Consider the following 15,760-nt stretch of genomic DNA (forward strand, 5'->3'; position numbering starts at 1 on the left):
TTGGAGAAAATCCATGACCTTGAGAATTGAGATTATCGAATTTTTCAATACTTCTCTCAATCACAATTCTTCGTAAGTAAATAATAAAAAGCAAAGAAAACAAAGAGGTAGCAATAAGCTTATCCCGGCTTACGACTCTCACAGTTTGGCCCCGATCTCCCTTTTCTCAACTTCTTTATTCTACCAAAAGATGGACCATCGACCAGCAGATTCCAAAGATTATGAACCTTTGAATTCTTAACCATTTGTTCCATTAACAACCTACTGTTACCAACTAAATTGCCTAAACATAAGTCTAATTCTCAAGGTTATCAATAACTAACCAGTAACTTACCACAAAATTTATTTACATATTCTACATCTACAAAAAAATTAGATCTAATTCATTTTGAGGTCTCTAGGCTATTGTTATGTAGTAATATGGCCATTAGATAATATATATATATATATATATATATATATATATATTATCTAATGGCCATTTAATTATATATTTATCTAATTATATATATATATATAAATTATGTAATTATATATATATATATATATTATATTATATATATAATAATAAATATATATATATTATCTAATGGCCATCTAATTATATATTTATCTAATTATATATATATATCTAATTATATATATATCTAATTATATATATATATATTATCTAATTATATATATATATATTATCTAATTATATATATATTATATTATATATATAATAATAAATATATATATATATATAATAATAAATATATATATATATATATATTTATTTATTTATTATAAAAATCCTAATATAATATTATAGTAAAAAATAAAGATAAATGATAAAAAGGTAGTAAAAGTTTTAATTTTAATGATATCTTTTTATAGAAGAGACTTCTATTTATTTTGTATAGGCATAAATAAGCCAAATCAAAGTAAATGAGATAAGTAGTTGATATAGGCATATTTAAGAGAAGATTGAAAATAGGTTTTAGCAAAAATTACTTAAAAATATAAAGAATTAATACTTGGAGAGGATTGATTCTGAACCAAGGTTGAAATCAAACCCCAATATACAAAATTGTGCACCTATAGCAACTCCAAGGTTCTTTGGTTGATTAAAGAATAAGATTTGAGAGAGAGAAGTTCTTTAGGCATTGATTTGAAGTGATTTGACTATAGAACAACTTTATAAAGACTTGGCAAAGTTAAGATTATTTTCAAGTGACTTTGGATTTTGAGAAATTTAAAGAGTTGATACTTTGGATAATTGTGTAAGTTTTTTAGATGATTTATAGATGACATTTTGTAATTAAGTGTTTACTATTATATATAATCTATATTACAAGTTTGAGCTTAATCTAATATTTCATTCAAAGTTTATTGAAGCTCAAACATATTGAGGTCTTAAGAATTGGGATTTAAAAGACTAGTGAAAGTTTCTATAATATTGGTCAATCTGCCATTTGGATTAAAGTCAAATTTTGCATAGAAGTAATAAACTTGAGTTTTAACAACTATGTCAAGTTTGAGACTTATTAAATGATGAAATTAAGAGATTTTGGCTCTAAAATATTAGTATTAATATTGAAGAAGAAGACTTGCCAACACTTGAGTAAATTTTAGAGGTTATCTCTAATTTAGTATGTTTAATTTGCTTCAAATATTTTATACTTGTTGCCAAGTCAAATAATGAGAAGTATAAAAATTCAACAAAAAACTCAACTTTTTGTATCGTATATAGTTTTTTTATTCCAATAAGACTATCTAGATATGTATCTTTTTTTAACATGCATGTTTATTAATTACCATATAAAGCCTTTGAAGCTCTTTGCTTTGCATGTTAAAGATATTTCTTTTATTTTTTATATTAAATTAAAATATATTTTAAAATAAAATAAAAATATATAATAATTTTTATTTATAAATTTACTTTTCTATTTACTTATTTAATATAAAATAAAACTTTTAAAAATATTTTTTATCTATAAAATAGATTATTTTATATTATTTGATGCCAAACTTATTTATTAATGGAACCCAATTATGTTTTATCTTAACACCTATTAAGTGCTAAGATGTTTTTACTTTTGGGCATCAAATAGATTTTATTTATTTATTTATTTATTTTTTTGCATAGACTAGCTATATATTATAGAATCTAATCTTTAAATTGATTTCTATCTCTCATATAAAACAACTCAAGAAAGGGAGGGAGAGGAGAGAGAAAGAGAAAAATACACGAGATAAACAAGAAGAGACAAAAATCCTTTGTGATTTGCTCCACGCCTCATTATTTTCATCAAAAGTGAAGAGAAACTAGAATTCATCTTTTATTTTTTTTATTAAAAAAATTCATCAAAAGTGAAGAAAAAGTAGTTTTTATATAGGCACATCTTAATTGTGGTTTTATTATGGTTTTAAGGCAAAAAGAATATGAGCATAATATTGTCTATTAAAAAAAAAACATGATTGGGATAAGAACTAGAAGAGCCTAAAAGACCGGTTGGAAGTTGTTAAAGACTCAAAGAATGATCTTTTTTTTGAACCATATTATCTTCATGTTGAGATACGTTTTGTGGAATAAGGTGAGAACCAAACTTACAAGTAAGTATATTTCTGTTCAATTCCTATTCCCTATGAATTGATTTTGTAATGTGTAGTAGAAATTGCCTTGTCATTTGTCAAATTTTATAAGAATTTTCTTGTTCTTTTTGTCTGGTGCAACACAACTAATAAGATGGGAGGCAATAATAGGCCATCATATTTGTTGTATCAATATTCCATAACTTCATGTAATGTGGAAGAGAGGAATAGAAGGGGGGGAGGAGAAAGTGAGAAGAAAATCAAGGAGGTAGATTCTTTGCAAAGATATGTATTGCATAGGGAATTGGAATTTGGAGCTTATATCGTGAGAGATTATAATGGAGTATCAAGTCTATAATTTGATAAGACTTTGGTCAGCATCCAAGGTGATGTTTAAAATTGGCAAATTGTTTGGATTACCAATTAAGGCTTTGAAAGAGCAATATTGTATGTTCAAGAAGTCGGCAAGATGTGAGTTCTATACTACTATACTTACAATGCCCTCATCTGCCATGTAGGTTATTTTAACCAAATTGCTTTGGTATTGGGAGCACTCAATCTACTGCAGTAAATAAAATAGTACTCAGACACATTTTGTGAAAAACCAATTTTTTTAATTTGAAAATTCATATCTATTAGGATGTATCATAACAACACTGTTACCGTCATCAATTTGGACTTGAGCAGTAGACAAGGTGTACTATGGAATGAGGTACTGTTTACATGAACAATTCTTTTTTGTGAATCAAATTACATTACACAAATATCAAAAGACAAGACATGGAAAGATATGAGAACTGGAATTTATATTGTTACCTTTTTTTAAAAAAAATTTAATGATCATGAGAATGATTTCAGAGTCGTATCCTTTTTTCTTTTTCTTTTTCTTTTTTGTTTTTGATCATTGTTTTCTAAAATGTATGCTTCATATCACATGAAAATATTAAAAACAATCATATTGAAGTGCACAACTTACCAAGTCCAAAATTCAATGATACACATTGATACTCAATTGGGCTAAACCAGGGTACATAAGAACCACTCAATTGGGCTTTATCAAGTCCTTCGTATAATCTTCAAATGCAAGCTTAAGTAACAATTTTCGTTTGTCCATAGTTTCTCTGCATATATCGAATCTAGATTTAACAAATGGCACTTCATATGAGCCAATTACACCATCAAATTCATTGTTAAGATGTGTGCATGTGTGTGAATGAACCCCACTCACAGCGAGCTCAGTTTTCAAGCAACAACACTAAACACAGAGAGACTTGATCTCACGTGAAGAAGCACAAAAAGCACGCCGACGTGTGGATTTTGAAGCAAGAGGTAATCCAAAAATGGTGGCCAAATTTTACCGACTGCACTAACCGGCGAGTACTTGCTGAGCAATACTCGCGTCTGAGCACGAAAGCACTTGGCAGAGACGGTCCTCGAGGTGTCTGCAGGTTCTAGACTGAGCTCCCTGACTAGGCTGTACCCTGTCTGGAATGAAACCCCGAGCTGGGTCTGTAGGAAACCATTAAAAAATGGAAGGATTCGCAAATGGTAGAAGATAAGGACAAAAGCTCGGCATATAATTGCAACCATTGAGGGTGCGGAGCCAGTCGGCACCTGGTGGTAATCAGAAAAAGTGAAAGCGCTGGGTTGTGAAGAAGAGCGCATGCTAACTCCTGTGAATTGCTTTAGGCTGGACTTTGGAGGAGGTGACGGTGCGCTTGGTCGACGGTCGGGCGGGTGAGTGGGAAGGATCGGAGGACCGGGTCGTCGATGTATTTGCAGGAAGTTGTTTGATGGTTTTACTTCGGTAGAAGTTTTGAAGAGCTTTGCGGTGGAGTGGTGGCAATTGGGTGATAGGGTGAAGTGACCTGTTTCTGTAAACAGATCAATTAGTTCGTTGTGTCGATCGTCTATGTTCTTCAAAGGGAAAGCTGGGTAGGGCTGCGCAAGGAGTGGTTCAGGGATTTGTGAAGCAGTGCGTCGGAGATTATTGTTGGTAGTCTTTCACGTAGTGCTGAGCTAGAGGTGGATGCGTCTTTGTGGTTTCGGTGCTTCCGGCGAGCAGTTGGCGAGCTAGAGGGAATCGAAAATTGCAGTCGTAGAAGGAGTGCGGTAAAAGGAGGACACAATGATGTCCGCTGTGACGTATATGTGGTCACTCATGGGGATGATGACGCTCATACAGCGTTTTCTCCCACAAGAGTTCACCAATTACCTGAAACACCACGTGAAAAAAGTGTTGAGGAAGTTCTGGAAGAAGGACAAGTACTGCCGATTCCACTTCAACGAATTGGACAGCAAGAGACGCACCAACCATCTCTACCGTGTTGTGGAGATGCACTTGCGAGCGAGGCAAATCGTCAAGGGAGCCAACGATTTGCGCCTCTCGCAGGAAGAGAATGCTACGAAAATCAGCTACACACTCGCAAGTGAGGCTCTAATGACCCCCTCCCCTGGCTGGAACTCCTCGAAATCCGAGTAGCTTACCCAAAAATTCTTTGATGTTGGTTGAGACAGGTGATGAGACTATATTGGATCAGTACGAAGGGGTGCAACTGTGGTGGACGTTCACCGCGGAGAAATCGAAGAGCGAGAATGGGGGCGAAAGAGAGGAGAAGAAGTACACTCTGAAGATGCTGAAAACGGACAAGCCATTCGTGATGGCAACCTACATGGACTACGTTGCAAAGAGTGCGAAAGAATACAAGCGTCAGATGCGCGAGTTGAACCTCTACAGCTGCAGCGGTGATCGCTGGAAGTCCCACACATTCAAGCATCCCTCGACCTTCGACACGTTGGCCATGGATCCGGATTCTAAGCAGCGGATCCTGGCGGACCTCAAAGCATTCATGGAAGGGGAAGCGTACTTCAAGAAGGTTGGACGGCCGTGGAAGAGAGGGTATCTCCTGTATGGCCCTCCAGGCACAGGCAAGAGCTCTTTGATTGCGGCTGTGGCAAATAAATTGAAATATAACATCTATGACCTCGAGCTCACACAGGTACGTAGCAGGTTTAAGCATTTCGTGTGCAGCTAAAGATGAAATAACCTAACCGTCAATGTCGATCGATTCTATCTTTGCTGAATCAGAATCCGTTTGATCGTAATCAGGTGCACGACAACGCCCAGCTGAAGATGCTGCTGACAAACACGACGAGCAAGTCGATCATCGTCATCGAAGACATAGACTGCTCACTCGACCTAACTGGCACACGAGCGAACAAAATGAATCGGGAGAAGACTAAGATGGGGTCAGAGAGACCAGCACAAGACGGAGGTAGCAAGGTTACGTTGTCGGGACTATTGAATTTCACCGATGGACTGTGGTCGTGCTGTGGGATGGAGCGGATCATCATCTTCACTACGAACCACATCGACAAGCTGGACCCGGGACTGCTGCGACCAGGTCGCATGGACATGCACATTAACATGTCATACTGCAACTTCGAAATCTTCAAAGTTCTTGCCATGAACTACTTGGCTGTGTCGAATGATCCGTTGTTTGAGGAGGTGGAGAAGTTGTTGCAGGATGAAAGTCTGAAAATAACCCCAGCTGAAGTCACTGAAATTTTCTTCCAGCACAAGAATAACAACAATCTAGCTCTGCACACATTGGTGGAGGATATGGTGAGGAGGACGGCGGGAGGGGATCCAGTGCTGCTGGACAAGGCAGACGCAATTGAGGGCAACGTCGATTTGGACTGTGAGATAACACCAGAGACCAACTGAGTGTGTTGAGATGCGTAGGAAGAGACTGAGTGCAGGTAATGCAAACGCCTGCAGAGTTTAACTGTCCCAGAGATAATGGCAAATTGTACTGGTGTGAGTTCCATCGAATTTAGTTACTCGCAATCTAGGTTCGTTGCCATGAGAACAAGTAGTAAAAAATCTCCTGACATTAAAGAGGTTGACAACACAGTGTGGAGTGTATTTCCCTCCCAATTTTCAGCACTTCATCGAAAACGTGAATAGTCATAAAAAACAAAATTTTGGACAGTTTGATCAAATAATTTTGCGTTAATTTAGACATGGATTGTTCAACGACGGGACAGGCCAACCTACAAAATCAATCTTAAGGACTCGGAAAGACAGAAATTATATTCCAAAGAACGATCCATCGAATGAGTAGGAATATACTGCCAACGTAAACATAACCGTCCTAGCATGGAGAAAAGATGAAGGACGTCGATGACCAAAGACGAATCTATGTTATCGATCACAAAGGTGAAGGTGTATTCAGAGATATGAGTCATGGACCCCACAGCAACCAGAGGGCTGAGGTTGTACAGGCAAGGAAAACTGGGGCATATCAAGCAGGAATAGGTATTAAGAGTGATTTGACAAATCTGGTCAAAAACAGTTGAGGAACTATGTCCACAACTCCGACCCCAAGCTCCATTACTACTATTGAGATTTGTACAAGTGTTCATTGGGCAGCGAAAACCTTCAGTTCACGGCCATGGTAGTAATCAAAAGAATCAAGGATACCATTTCCGAGATATGCTTCCGCACAGTTAGAATCCACAACCAACAAGAGACCTCACACCGACTTCATGATTTAATCCAGACATAGCTCAGTTCTGGGGGACGACGGCCACAATGCAGGTGAAACTTGGACGTCTCGCCTGCAAAGCGTTCGAATGCGCTGTTTGTAGAGTTCTTACACCATCTGCTAGGGACGGGGAGTAACGAGGGTCGAATAGTGCTCAAAAATCCCTTGTAAACGTGCGGCAATACTTTGCCCTAGAGGCTCTCCTTGTAGTAAACCAGCTGCGATAATCCTATGCAACCAAAAGGGGTTGAAGTCGAACCATGGAATCCACCACCGAACAGCCTCCACAGTGGTGGACTAAGAATGGCGATGAGGTATACAGAATGAAGTGACTTATACTCGTTCAAGCTCCTCAATGTGAGTGTTCTTCTGAGCTTCCAGTAAACTTTGCCAATGCCGCAAGAGCTTGCTTTGTTTCTCCATCAATGCATCTTTTACTTTCAATTCCGCTTCTAATGCTGCAATTTCCTGCAATGTGTAAAACACATGTCAAATACTTGACTGGATAAAGTCGAGAACAACAGACGGGGAATCCACTGCAGGAAATATTGTACCCTGTAATCCAAAAACATCAGACCAATGCCTTCAATTAAATCTAACCAAGAAATACAACCTTTTTCAAAGCTTCTTCTCTAGAAGGCTGATGTCGATGTTGGGCGCGTATAAAATACAACTGCAAAGTTTTAGCAGCCTCCATGAAGTCAGCCGCGTGTCTTTCAACATCAACTGCATAGATACACGGCAGCGTCTCAGATACGGGAAAACGATTCGAACATCCGACAAACAGCTGTAAAGCACAGGGTAACTAACCGATACACGGGTGGAGATAGCTACACAAGCTACATAGATCGCTTTTTCTGATACAAACGTCCGAATCGACTAGTGCTTAGACAATGCTGAAATGAAATGGTGTGTTAAGACCTCTATACTCAACTCCGACGCGAAACATAATATAGAAACAACTAGGGTTTGAGCCTAAGAAGCGGATACCAGCCGCAGATATGCGACAACACAAGCGTGTATTTCATCCAAGCCCAGGCTCGGACAGCCAAAACCCCACACCAGAGTTCTTAACCCGAGACTTAGGAGGCATCCACTTCACAAGCATATACCGGCCCATTGCGGGAAGACTGCAGAAAGTACTCGAACTGATTCGCGAACTGAGAAAACGATTGACGGCCAAAGACAAAACAAAGCTCAACCCTAAACCTCAGTTTCCTCCAAAGTTCTCCAACGACGGACAAGAAAATATCATCTCCGAAGGTACGCCTAGGTTTGTATAATCATGATCTCATCGTTGCCACCGAACGATATGCGCATTCACCTTGATGCGAGGGGTGAGTAGAGCGGTCGACGGCCTGAAGCTCCCGAGCTGGAAGACATGGCAGAAGAGATGCATCCAAAGATGCCACAAGACTGAGCAGATCTGGACCACCACCACCACCACCTCCTCCTCCATTGCCACCTCCACCACCACCACCTCCTCCTCCATTGCCACCTCCACCACCACCCGGCGTGGCCGCCATGGTCCTCCTTTCGCCTTCAGACAACTCGCGTGCAATCTCTCGTTCACTTCTGTCGCAACAGAATGTTGCGTGACGATGAGTGACGACGCTTCACGAGACTCTACGTTCAGCCCCTTTCGGCAAGTCGTCTCCGACACATCCCGGGACCCCCGATGAACGAACGCAATAATGTGCGTTAACAGCATTCGTCCCACGGCTACTTCCCAAGGGTGGATTAGCCTACTACCGGCGTGCTGTCTATGACCGCTAAGCTGGCTCCAGTTTAAGTTGTCCCGAACACAAGCATGTTCGTTGCAATTGGATTAGAACATGCATGATGAGGAAAATCTGTACTAAGAAATATGCAGCACTTTTACCATCCGAACGCTGACTGATAATTCTTGGATAGATGATTCCCTCCTCTAATTAGAATTGTGAAGAATCAACAGCACATGTCTGTGCTCCCTATGATTAAATTGTTTTGTAAAACATGGTCGACATCAAATGCAATAACAAGTTGAGAAGTCGCACCAATGCATCGCATTCATTCAAGTTCTTCATCAGCAAATTGTATCCTTTGAAACATGTCAGCGTTAGCATTAGACTAAAAGCCGTGGACTCGAAAGCTTTGCATAACGTCGCGTAAATGACGACGTAGTTCATTGTCGGTAGGCAGATTCCGCAGTGCACCAAAGATTCTCAAACATGGGTAAACTACCGGCCTGTGAGTGCCGAAAGCATTGCTATCTCTCATCTGAAGGAGCGGATCTAGCGTTGTCTCCAGACTATCGATTGCAAGGTGCATCAGACTTCCTGAGATGCATCGGAGTGGATTTAACGCCGGCAGCACCCTGAGCAATTTGTACGCGGATTTCCTGTTGGGTTCGTGCGTACCCACCCAACCGAAGGTAAGAACCAGCTCTATTGGCATGATGATCATTCGAACTAAGATCGAGAAATGGGTGTGCATGGATTTGCTGCGGTGGGTTGGTGCCAGCTTCAGGAACCTCGGCGTTCAGGGACTGTCCATGGGTTCAAGTGGGCTTGAGAAGAGAAGAATCCTTGAATCCGCCCTGTGGGAGGCACGTTTCATGCGGAGGCGGACTACAACCGGAATGAAGACGGTTCGAAATCATCTGGCCCGTGATCCTTTATCCATGTCCTCAAGCTTCTCTTAGCAGCCGCACTGCTAAACGACACCACCTCGTACATGCTGCAAACGTTCGCCACGACCGCTTCGCTTGTTAGCCGTTTCGGGCCCTTGAAGATCGCGTTTTCAAGGGTGTCGACTGCGTCCGTTAGCTGCCGGTTATACAGCAAGCATAGTGCCTACCACCATAACAACACGTCGTTTTTCTTAGAAATGGACGCCCACACGAGCGATAGTCCCCAGCTCCAAACAGAGGTTGTAACTCTAAGCAATCGAGAGCTACCTTGTTGTTAGCACACACAATATCGTCAGAATTTCTAGCCAAGACGGCATCGAATTCTTCAATGGCTTTGGAAAACTCGCCCTGGGCCATGTATAGAACTCCCCTGGTCCGACCTAGCAAGTCCTGTAACTTGGACGATTCTGGAGTAGAGGACACCAACGCCTCGACCGCAGAGAAGGTTTTTTGAGCTCCAACAACATCACCTAGTTGAAGTTGTATAAGAATGGCCTTTGTTTGCAAGTAAGGATCTGCTGGCGACTTGGCCATGAGCTTATCCAACCATTGAAGCGCAACTAGAAACTGCTGCTCATACAAGTGATGACTGACTATGGAGAAGGACACGATCTCTCTTCGCTTTCGCCATGTAGACAGTAACCCTTCTAAAACCTGAATGTCGGAAGCAGCCGCAGATTCCTCGGTTTGCTCGTCGTCATTTGATGTGAGGGTGCTCTTGAGCGGCTCTGAGCAAGTGGTTGACGCCATGTTCAAAGAATATTCAGCTTGCAGAACGTCTATCTGGCCAGAACCAACGTCGAACCCTTTGATAAGTTACGGTGGATGTTGCAAGAGAGGGTGACCTTAATTTCATTAAGACTGAGAGATAACGCTAGGTTTCAACGACGATGATGCGAAGAGCGAGATCAACCTGAGCGTCACAGTGATTAAGAAGCTCGTAGAGACGATGCAAAGTCTCTCCAGTCTTTCCTTCTCGATGGGGAAGCTCGGCATGCATACACCGTAAAGACCATGGCACCATCGACCCTGGTCACAAAAGGCATAACACAACCTGAATGAAGAGCAATACACCAATTTCCAGACATCCCAAGCACCACCTCCAGATATCTAGGAATTCTGAAACTTTAAATTTGAACTTGGAAAAAGGTGGCGAGTTCATCATTTATCATCGTGCAGCTGACCTGACTTATTAGGATACAATTCCGGATGATTCTCGAATCTGTACTGTGGAGAGTCCAAGTCACCGAAAGCTGCAATTTCGTGTGCTGCAGCGCGGTAATCCTGAAGCTTCATCAGTGCCAGAAGGTGGTAAGTCCCGTACGCAATCTCCTGATCTAGAGTTGAGAGCAATCCTCGTTTCTGCGCGCCCTTCACTCTTTCAATAACCCTCTTCCAGCATCCCTGTCTCTGTCAAAGCTCACTAGATCTCCAATTCAGCAACGTTGAGTATACCCATCTTCTGCAATTGCAAGCGATCAAGTGGCACACAGCCCTCTATGAACAAGTCAATCTAGGTTAAAGCTGGCAAAAAATCTCAGATGAGATTTGAGTGCGGAAATGCGTACCGCGAGCTCTCTAAGCTTTCGGATATCAGCAGACATGCGCTTGAACGAACACCTGGAGAAAGAGAGATGCCGAACAGGCGCAGACTTAGAAGCCGGCGAAGAACCATCACCATGGATGTAATCATTGCTGAGACGATACTGGGCAGACACGGGCTGCTTCACAGGAGCTCTAGAATTTCCAACTTCGCCGCTTCGCACTCCTCTCCATGGACTCGGTGTCGAAGTATAACCTAGGGTGTGTACGTTGCTGGTGCGACCGGCTGAAAGGACCTCTTTCCTTGGTGCCCCAGGACTTGACCCACCTCCACTCCAGCGTTCCGACCTCAATGGACGTGGAGTCGGCGCGCTGTCTAGCGGAAAATTGATGTTCCCAGGATAAGTCAGCGACTTCGAGTGCAGGATTGGCACCCGAGGTGTAGGCTTTCTTTCATTTTCAGGCACATCTCTACTGACGCTAGCTGAGTAACTCTTGGGCTCTAGCTTTTCTGGGGTGGAGGGTAGTTTAGTTTGAGAGAAACGAGGCGAGGCTGGAGTGAAGCGTGTAGTGGGAGTCCGGGCAGATGAGGCACTCTGCAGCGCTGTTCTGAATAAAGAGACGCCGGTATATTCTATTCCCGATTCAATAATCGGTTCAAATTCCTCGTCTGACATGGTGATCCAGCAATTTCTTCAACCTTTGAAACTACTAAAGAAGAGTCATCGGAATGCTGCACACGAAACCGATACATCAACATCGACTTTGATAGCAGGTGAAATCATATGGCAACCTCATCCAAATTTTCCAGTTGAAAGGTGCTTCTCATGCTGCTCGTTAGATTTTAACGACTGGGGAATGTCGCGAAATCAAGTTCAATCTCTGGAACTTTCTCAGCATGAATTCACCACTAAACCAAATGATTCTACATGCCGTTTGTCGCAGCACATCTCTCACCATTACACCCCGGATGCCTGAGAATGAGGAGGCTTCTACACGACCTCTAAGTAAGAATTTTGCGATAAAGCTATATTCCTTCGGGGAATCCCTTCACTCGTCTGAAGAAAGACCATCTCGACACACCAGCTTCCAAGACCTAATCCCATCATTTGACTTCCTGGAAAGAGGAGAGATAAGAATTAATAAATTAAGCCAGCATCTCACTGTACTGCGCGCGAGGTTAAGCCACTTAGCTCGATCACCGGCTACGATGAGAAGCAGCTGTCCCAGCTACCCAGCAACAGTGTGCACCACAAACACCTCAAAACTCAAAATTCCGAAATAACCAGTAGCGAAAACTGTCGTAGGAACTAAACCGCGAAAGATTTCCATAACAGGAGGATCGAAGCAAATTCAAAACCAGTGAGCTCACACCAATACCCAGATCGTGAGCCTGGTGACGAGAGTGCCACAGGGAGGTGAGCACCGATGGCCAGATGGAATCACCAAAAAATAGGAAAGTGGGATGCGCCGCCTCCGCATCGTCCGTGAGCGATCCCATCTTGTCAGTGTCTTTCTCGCTCTTCTGAATTCTGATCGAGGCAAGCAACCCCCTCTGACTCACCGAATGATCAAATGTCCTCGCCTGGACAGGACGCCAGCATGGCGTCTTGTACCCAGTCAACGTGACCCTGATTGAAATCCCTTGGCCGGGTCTTGCATCTTTCACTCGACAATGTTGGATCCTCTGCTGTTGGCAGTGGCATCGCCGAGCTCGTGCTCGGCTTCTTTGGTGAGTCCTTGACTATGGGACCGCTCACGGTCCATCGTCCTTGCCTCTCCTCTCCGCTAACGAAACCAGGCGATCCTCAGGCTTGGGCCATTATCAAAGCTGGCCTCGGCGTTCCTTCCACGGAGGGGATCGAAACACGACACAATCCTTGATCGTGAATCTAGGGCTGTCTCAGGATTGCTCTAGAGGATCCCTCCTACCTTGCGCATGCGATGGAGGAGACCCTCCAACTTTAGATGACACCATGGGCGAAAACCATCCATTCTAGTTTCATCGCTCACTCATTGTTTTAGCGTAAAGTGTCGATTGATGGACCACATGTCAACCACCACGACCAGTGTGAATGTTTCAGAATCGCGTGCACACCAGCGAAATGAGCGGCCAGTGAATTGATTTCACTGTTGACACTCTCCAAACGGTGCGGATAGAATTCCACTTGGAGCGAGGGGCGTTGAGAACCAATGTTTATTTTGCTTGCCAATTTCTACCAAAGTGGAAAGTTTGTATGATACATAATCATCGCCACTTAGCTGTGCAGTAATATTGTTCGTTACAAAAATTGATTAAGGTGAGTCTTGTCTTAATGTGTGCACGACAGTTGAAAAGTGCTGTCGGTTGTCTGTTGTTTGTGAGGTGATAGTTTGTGTGGGTGCAAGAAGTTGGTGATTCCATTCCATTAAGGGGGGTTCAAACATGGCCTATTTGGGTGATATTTCACTTGTGATGAGATCTCTAAGTATCCCATGATATTTTGAAATATCTCTGCATCAAATCACCTACCTCATGAGGTGGATGGTTTTCAAATCAAAATATAAAAAGAGGGCCAAATTGCTCACCTTGGCTCTTTATCCTTTTTGAGTCCATACCACATTGCCCAACACCATGCCTCTGCTTTAGGGGAAAAATTGAATGGTGATATTTTGAATTTGATATTTTGAGTGATCCTAGAAGTATGAGGTGCTGAATCCCAGTTATTTGGCTTTGCAAAAGTGCCATGTTTGAACCCCTACTGATGGGTAAATCAGAGGTAAAGTTTCTAAACATCATTTTGCATAGAAACCAATTTTACATTTGGTATATTTCAAACATCCTCCAGAACAGTAAGATACACAGAAATTTGATTGAAATACCATGTGTGATGTCCATCATATTATGTCAGCAACTAAGATGCAACATCCATATTGAATATGGGTCTAAGTGTCCTGAAACTTTCATAAACCTTGATGAACTGAAGTGAGTGCAGAGGTGATCTCACTTCCATGTCAGACTTTCCAACATTGCATGCTCCTTGTGGTAGTGTAACCCAGGAATTAAGTGTCTTTGGAGTTGAGGTTCCATAGCCATGAATTTTTTTTGATGCTGGAAGCAATGTCTGCATTGAATTATATTGCAAACATAAATGAGCTTTGATTTGTGACTTTTGAACACCCCATGGTCTTGTGTGTAGTTTGAGGAAGGAGTTATTTTTATTTATTGGACAGGTATGGTTGTATTTTTATGCTGTGATGAACAGCTCATTGGCCCTGTTTGCAAATGCATCAAAATGGAGAAGATACAAAATAAAACAAAAAAAAGTGGGTACTGTGGATAGTTTACCACAACATGGTTTTAGTAAAGGTCTGCATGCCAACATCAACAGATACATTGCAATCACTGTTTCTTCTTTAAAAATTATTGACAGGAGATTTGTATTGTGGGTATCTTTATTTGAAATGTATATGGTTTTTTGTTTTTAAATGCAAGAATATATTCTTGATATAAGATGATCACAAATTATGTAATTGTACTTTTTTTCTTTTGTTCATTCATGTACAAAAAGTATTTATTATTTGTAATATATTATTTTACATTCCTCAAACTTGTGAGAACAATTTTGTATCAGTACATGCCATGGTTTATGTAAATGACATGTCAATGTGCCTCATGTGCAAAAACACACACTTGCATTCCAGTATTGTAAAAACATTTTGGTTGCACATTTGATTTGGAATGAATTTAATCATGACAATTGATGTGGAATTGTAACATTGTATGTATATATATATAAATATAAATATATAGTATTTTACACATTATGTTAGTGCATAATATTTACAATAAATTCCAAAATTACACAAATGATGTGCTCAATAATAATAGCAATGAATAAAGCATAGGTGGTGAATTAAAAAATGAGTTAGGTCAACAAGAAGTGTATATTGAAGACAAGGATTTTTGCATTAAGCATTTGGTATTAAGGCAGTAAAACAGTAAATAGTACATTTTAACCATCTATATATTTTTTTCTATGTTATTTATGCTTAATATACACATAAATTTATTTTGATAAACAAGTATTTCAATCTACATAGAATATATGAATTTCTATATAATGTTTATTTTAGTATATAAACTGATATAGCTTTTGGATACTTATTGTTTTAAACATATACTTTTAGATTCTATTGTCACATGTTGCATATGAAGTACTATTGTTTGATAAACAAAAATACCAACAATGCAAATAACAAAAATATTACAAATCTAAAGTTGTGGCATTCTTGTTTTAATTTATTTATGTATTTCTATTATTTTGGTCCATATAAATATGATTTTTTATTTATATATTATATTATTTTGATAAAAATAATAATTTTTGACTTATATTATATTTTTATATAAATAAAATAAATTATACTTTAATTAGAT

At 40.4% G+C, this 15,760-nt stretch overlaps 3 protein-coding genes across 8 annotated transcripts; 1 reads left to right on the forward strand and 2 right to left on the reverse strand.

The window, feature by feature from the left end:
• The first annotated feature begins 4,192 nt into the window (after positions 1-4,192).
• On the forward strand, positions 4,193-6,491 carry LOC112291242 (AAA-ATPase At5g57480). Its single transcript, XM_024538390.3, has 3 exons — positions 4,193-5,006; positions 5,095-5,576; positions 5,687-6,491. The coding sequence occupies exons 1-3, from the start codon at positions 4,706-4,708 to the stop codon at positions 6,302-6,304; spliced, it is 1,401 nt and encodes a 466-aa protein (XP_024394158.1). The 5' UTR covers positions 4,193-4,705; the 3' UTR covers positions 6,305-6,491.
• Positions 6,492-6,911: 420 nt separating this feature from the next.
• LOC112291243 (mediator of RNA polymerase II transcription subunit 28) lies at positions 6,912-9,295 on the reverse strand. 2 transcript variants are annotated; one of them, XM_073538653.1, is made up of 4 exons: positions 9,164-9,295; positions 8,452-8,904; positions 7,741-7,853; positions 6,912-7,595 (listed from the first exon to the last, which is right to left on the reverse strand). In XM_073538653.1, the coding sequence occupies exons 1-3, from the start codon at positions 9,293-9,295 to the stop codon at positions 7,746-7,748; spliced, it is 693 nt and encodes a 230-aa protein (XP_073394754.1). In that variant the 3' UTR covers positions 6,912-7,595; positions 7,741-7,745. The 2 variants fall into 2 exon arrangements, with proteins under 2 accessions (XP_073394754.1, XP_024394159.1); XM_024538391.3 differs by lacking the exon at positions 9,164-9,295 and having other exon boundaries at positions 8,452-9,156.
• Positions 9,207-13,127, reverse strand: LOC112291241 (uncharacterized). 5 transcript variants are annotated; one of them, XM_024538386.3, is made up of 6 exons: positions 12,721-13,127; positions 11,367-12,457; positions 10,983-11,208; positions 10,712-10,827; positions 10,066-10,581; positions 9,207-9,961 (listed from the first exon to the last, which is right to left on the reverse strand). In XM_024538386.3, the coding sequence occupies exons 2-6, from the start codon at positions 12,015-12,017 to the stop codon at positions 9,737-9,739; spliced, it is 1,734 nt and encodes a 577-aa protein (XP_024394154.1). In that variant the 5' UTR covers positions 12,018-12,457; positions 12,721-13,127; the 3' UTR covers positions 9,207-9,736. The 5 variants fall into 5 exon arrangements, with proteins under 5 accessions (XP_024394154.1, XP_024394157.1, XP_073394751.1 ...); XM_024538389.3 differs by having other exon boundaries at positions 12,787-12,912; XM_073538650.2 differs by having other exon boundaries at positions 11,367-12,073; positions 12,721-12,857.
• Between the last annotated feature and the right edge of the window lie 2,633 nt (positions 13,128-15,760).

This window comes from Physcomitrium patens, chromosome 14 (assembly GCF_059467195.1).
Source record: "Physcomitrium patens ecotype Gransden chromosome 14, ASM5946719v1, whole genome shotgun sequence".
NCBI lineage: Eukaryota > Viridiplantae > Streptophyta > Bryopsida > Funariales > Funariaceae > Physcomitrium > Physcomitrium patens.

Coding starts and splice junctions, on each gene's coding strand:
- LOC112291241 (XM_024538386.3), bottom strand. CDS start 12,017: ATGTCAGACGAGGAATTTGAACCGATTATTGAATCGGGAATAGAATAT. Junction 11,209..11,366: donor GAAAGCTTAGAGAGCTCGCG/GTACGCATTTCC, acceptor GAGCTTTGACAG/AGACAGGGATGCTGGAAGAG. Junction 10,828..10,982: donor ATTGTATCCTAATAAGTCAG/GTCAGCTGCACG, acceptor TTTTGTGACCAG/GGTCGATGGTGCCATGGTCT.
- LOC112291243 (XM_073538653.1), bottom strand. CDS start 9,295: ATGAACTACGTCGTCATTTACGCGACGTTATGCAAAGCTTTCGAGTCC. Junction 8,905..9,163: donor TGAATGAATGCGATGCATTG/GTGCGACTTCTC, acceptor AACTGGAGCCAG/CTTAGCGGTCATAGACAGCA. Junction 7,854..8,451: donor TACTCACCCCTCGCATCAAG/GTGAATGCGCAT, acceptor GTATCTATGCAG/TTGATGTTGAAAGACACGCG.
- LOC112291242 (XM_024538390.3), top strand. CDS start 4,706: ATGATGTCCGCTGTGACGTATATGTGGTCACTCATGGGGATGATGACG. Junction 5,007..5,094: donor AATCAGCTACACACTCGCAA/GTGAGGCTCTAA, acceptor TGGTTGAGACAG/GTGATGAGACTATATTGGAT. Junction 5,577..5,686: donor ATGACCTCGAGCTCACACAG/GTACGTAGCAGG, acceptor GATCGTAATCAG/GTGCACGACAACGCCCAGCT.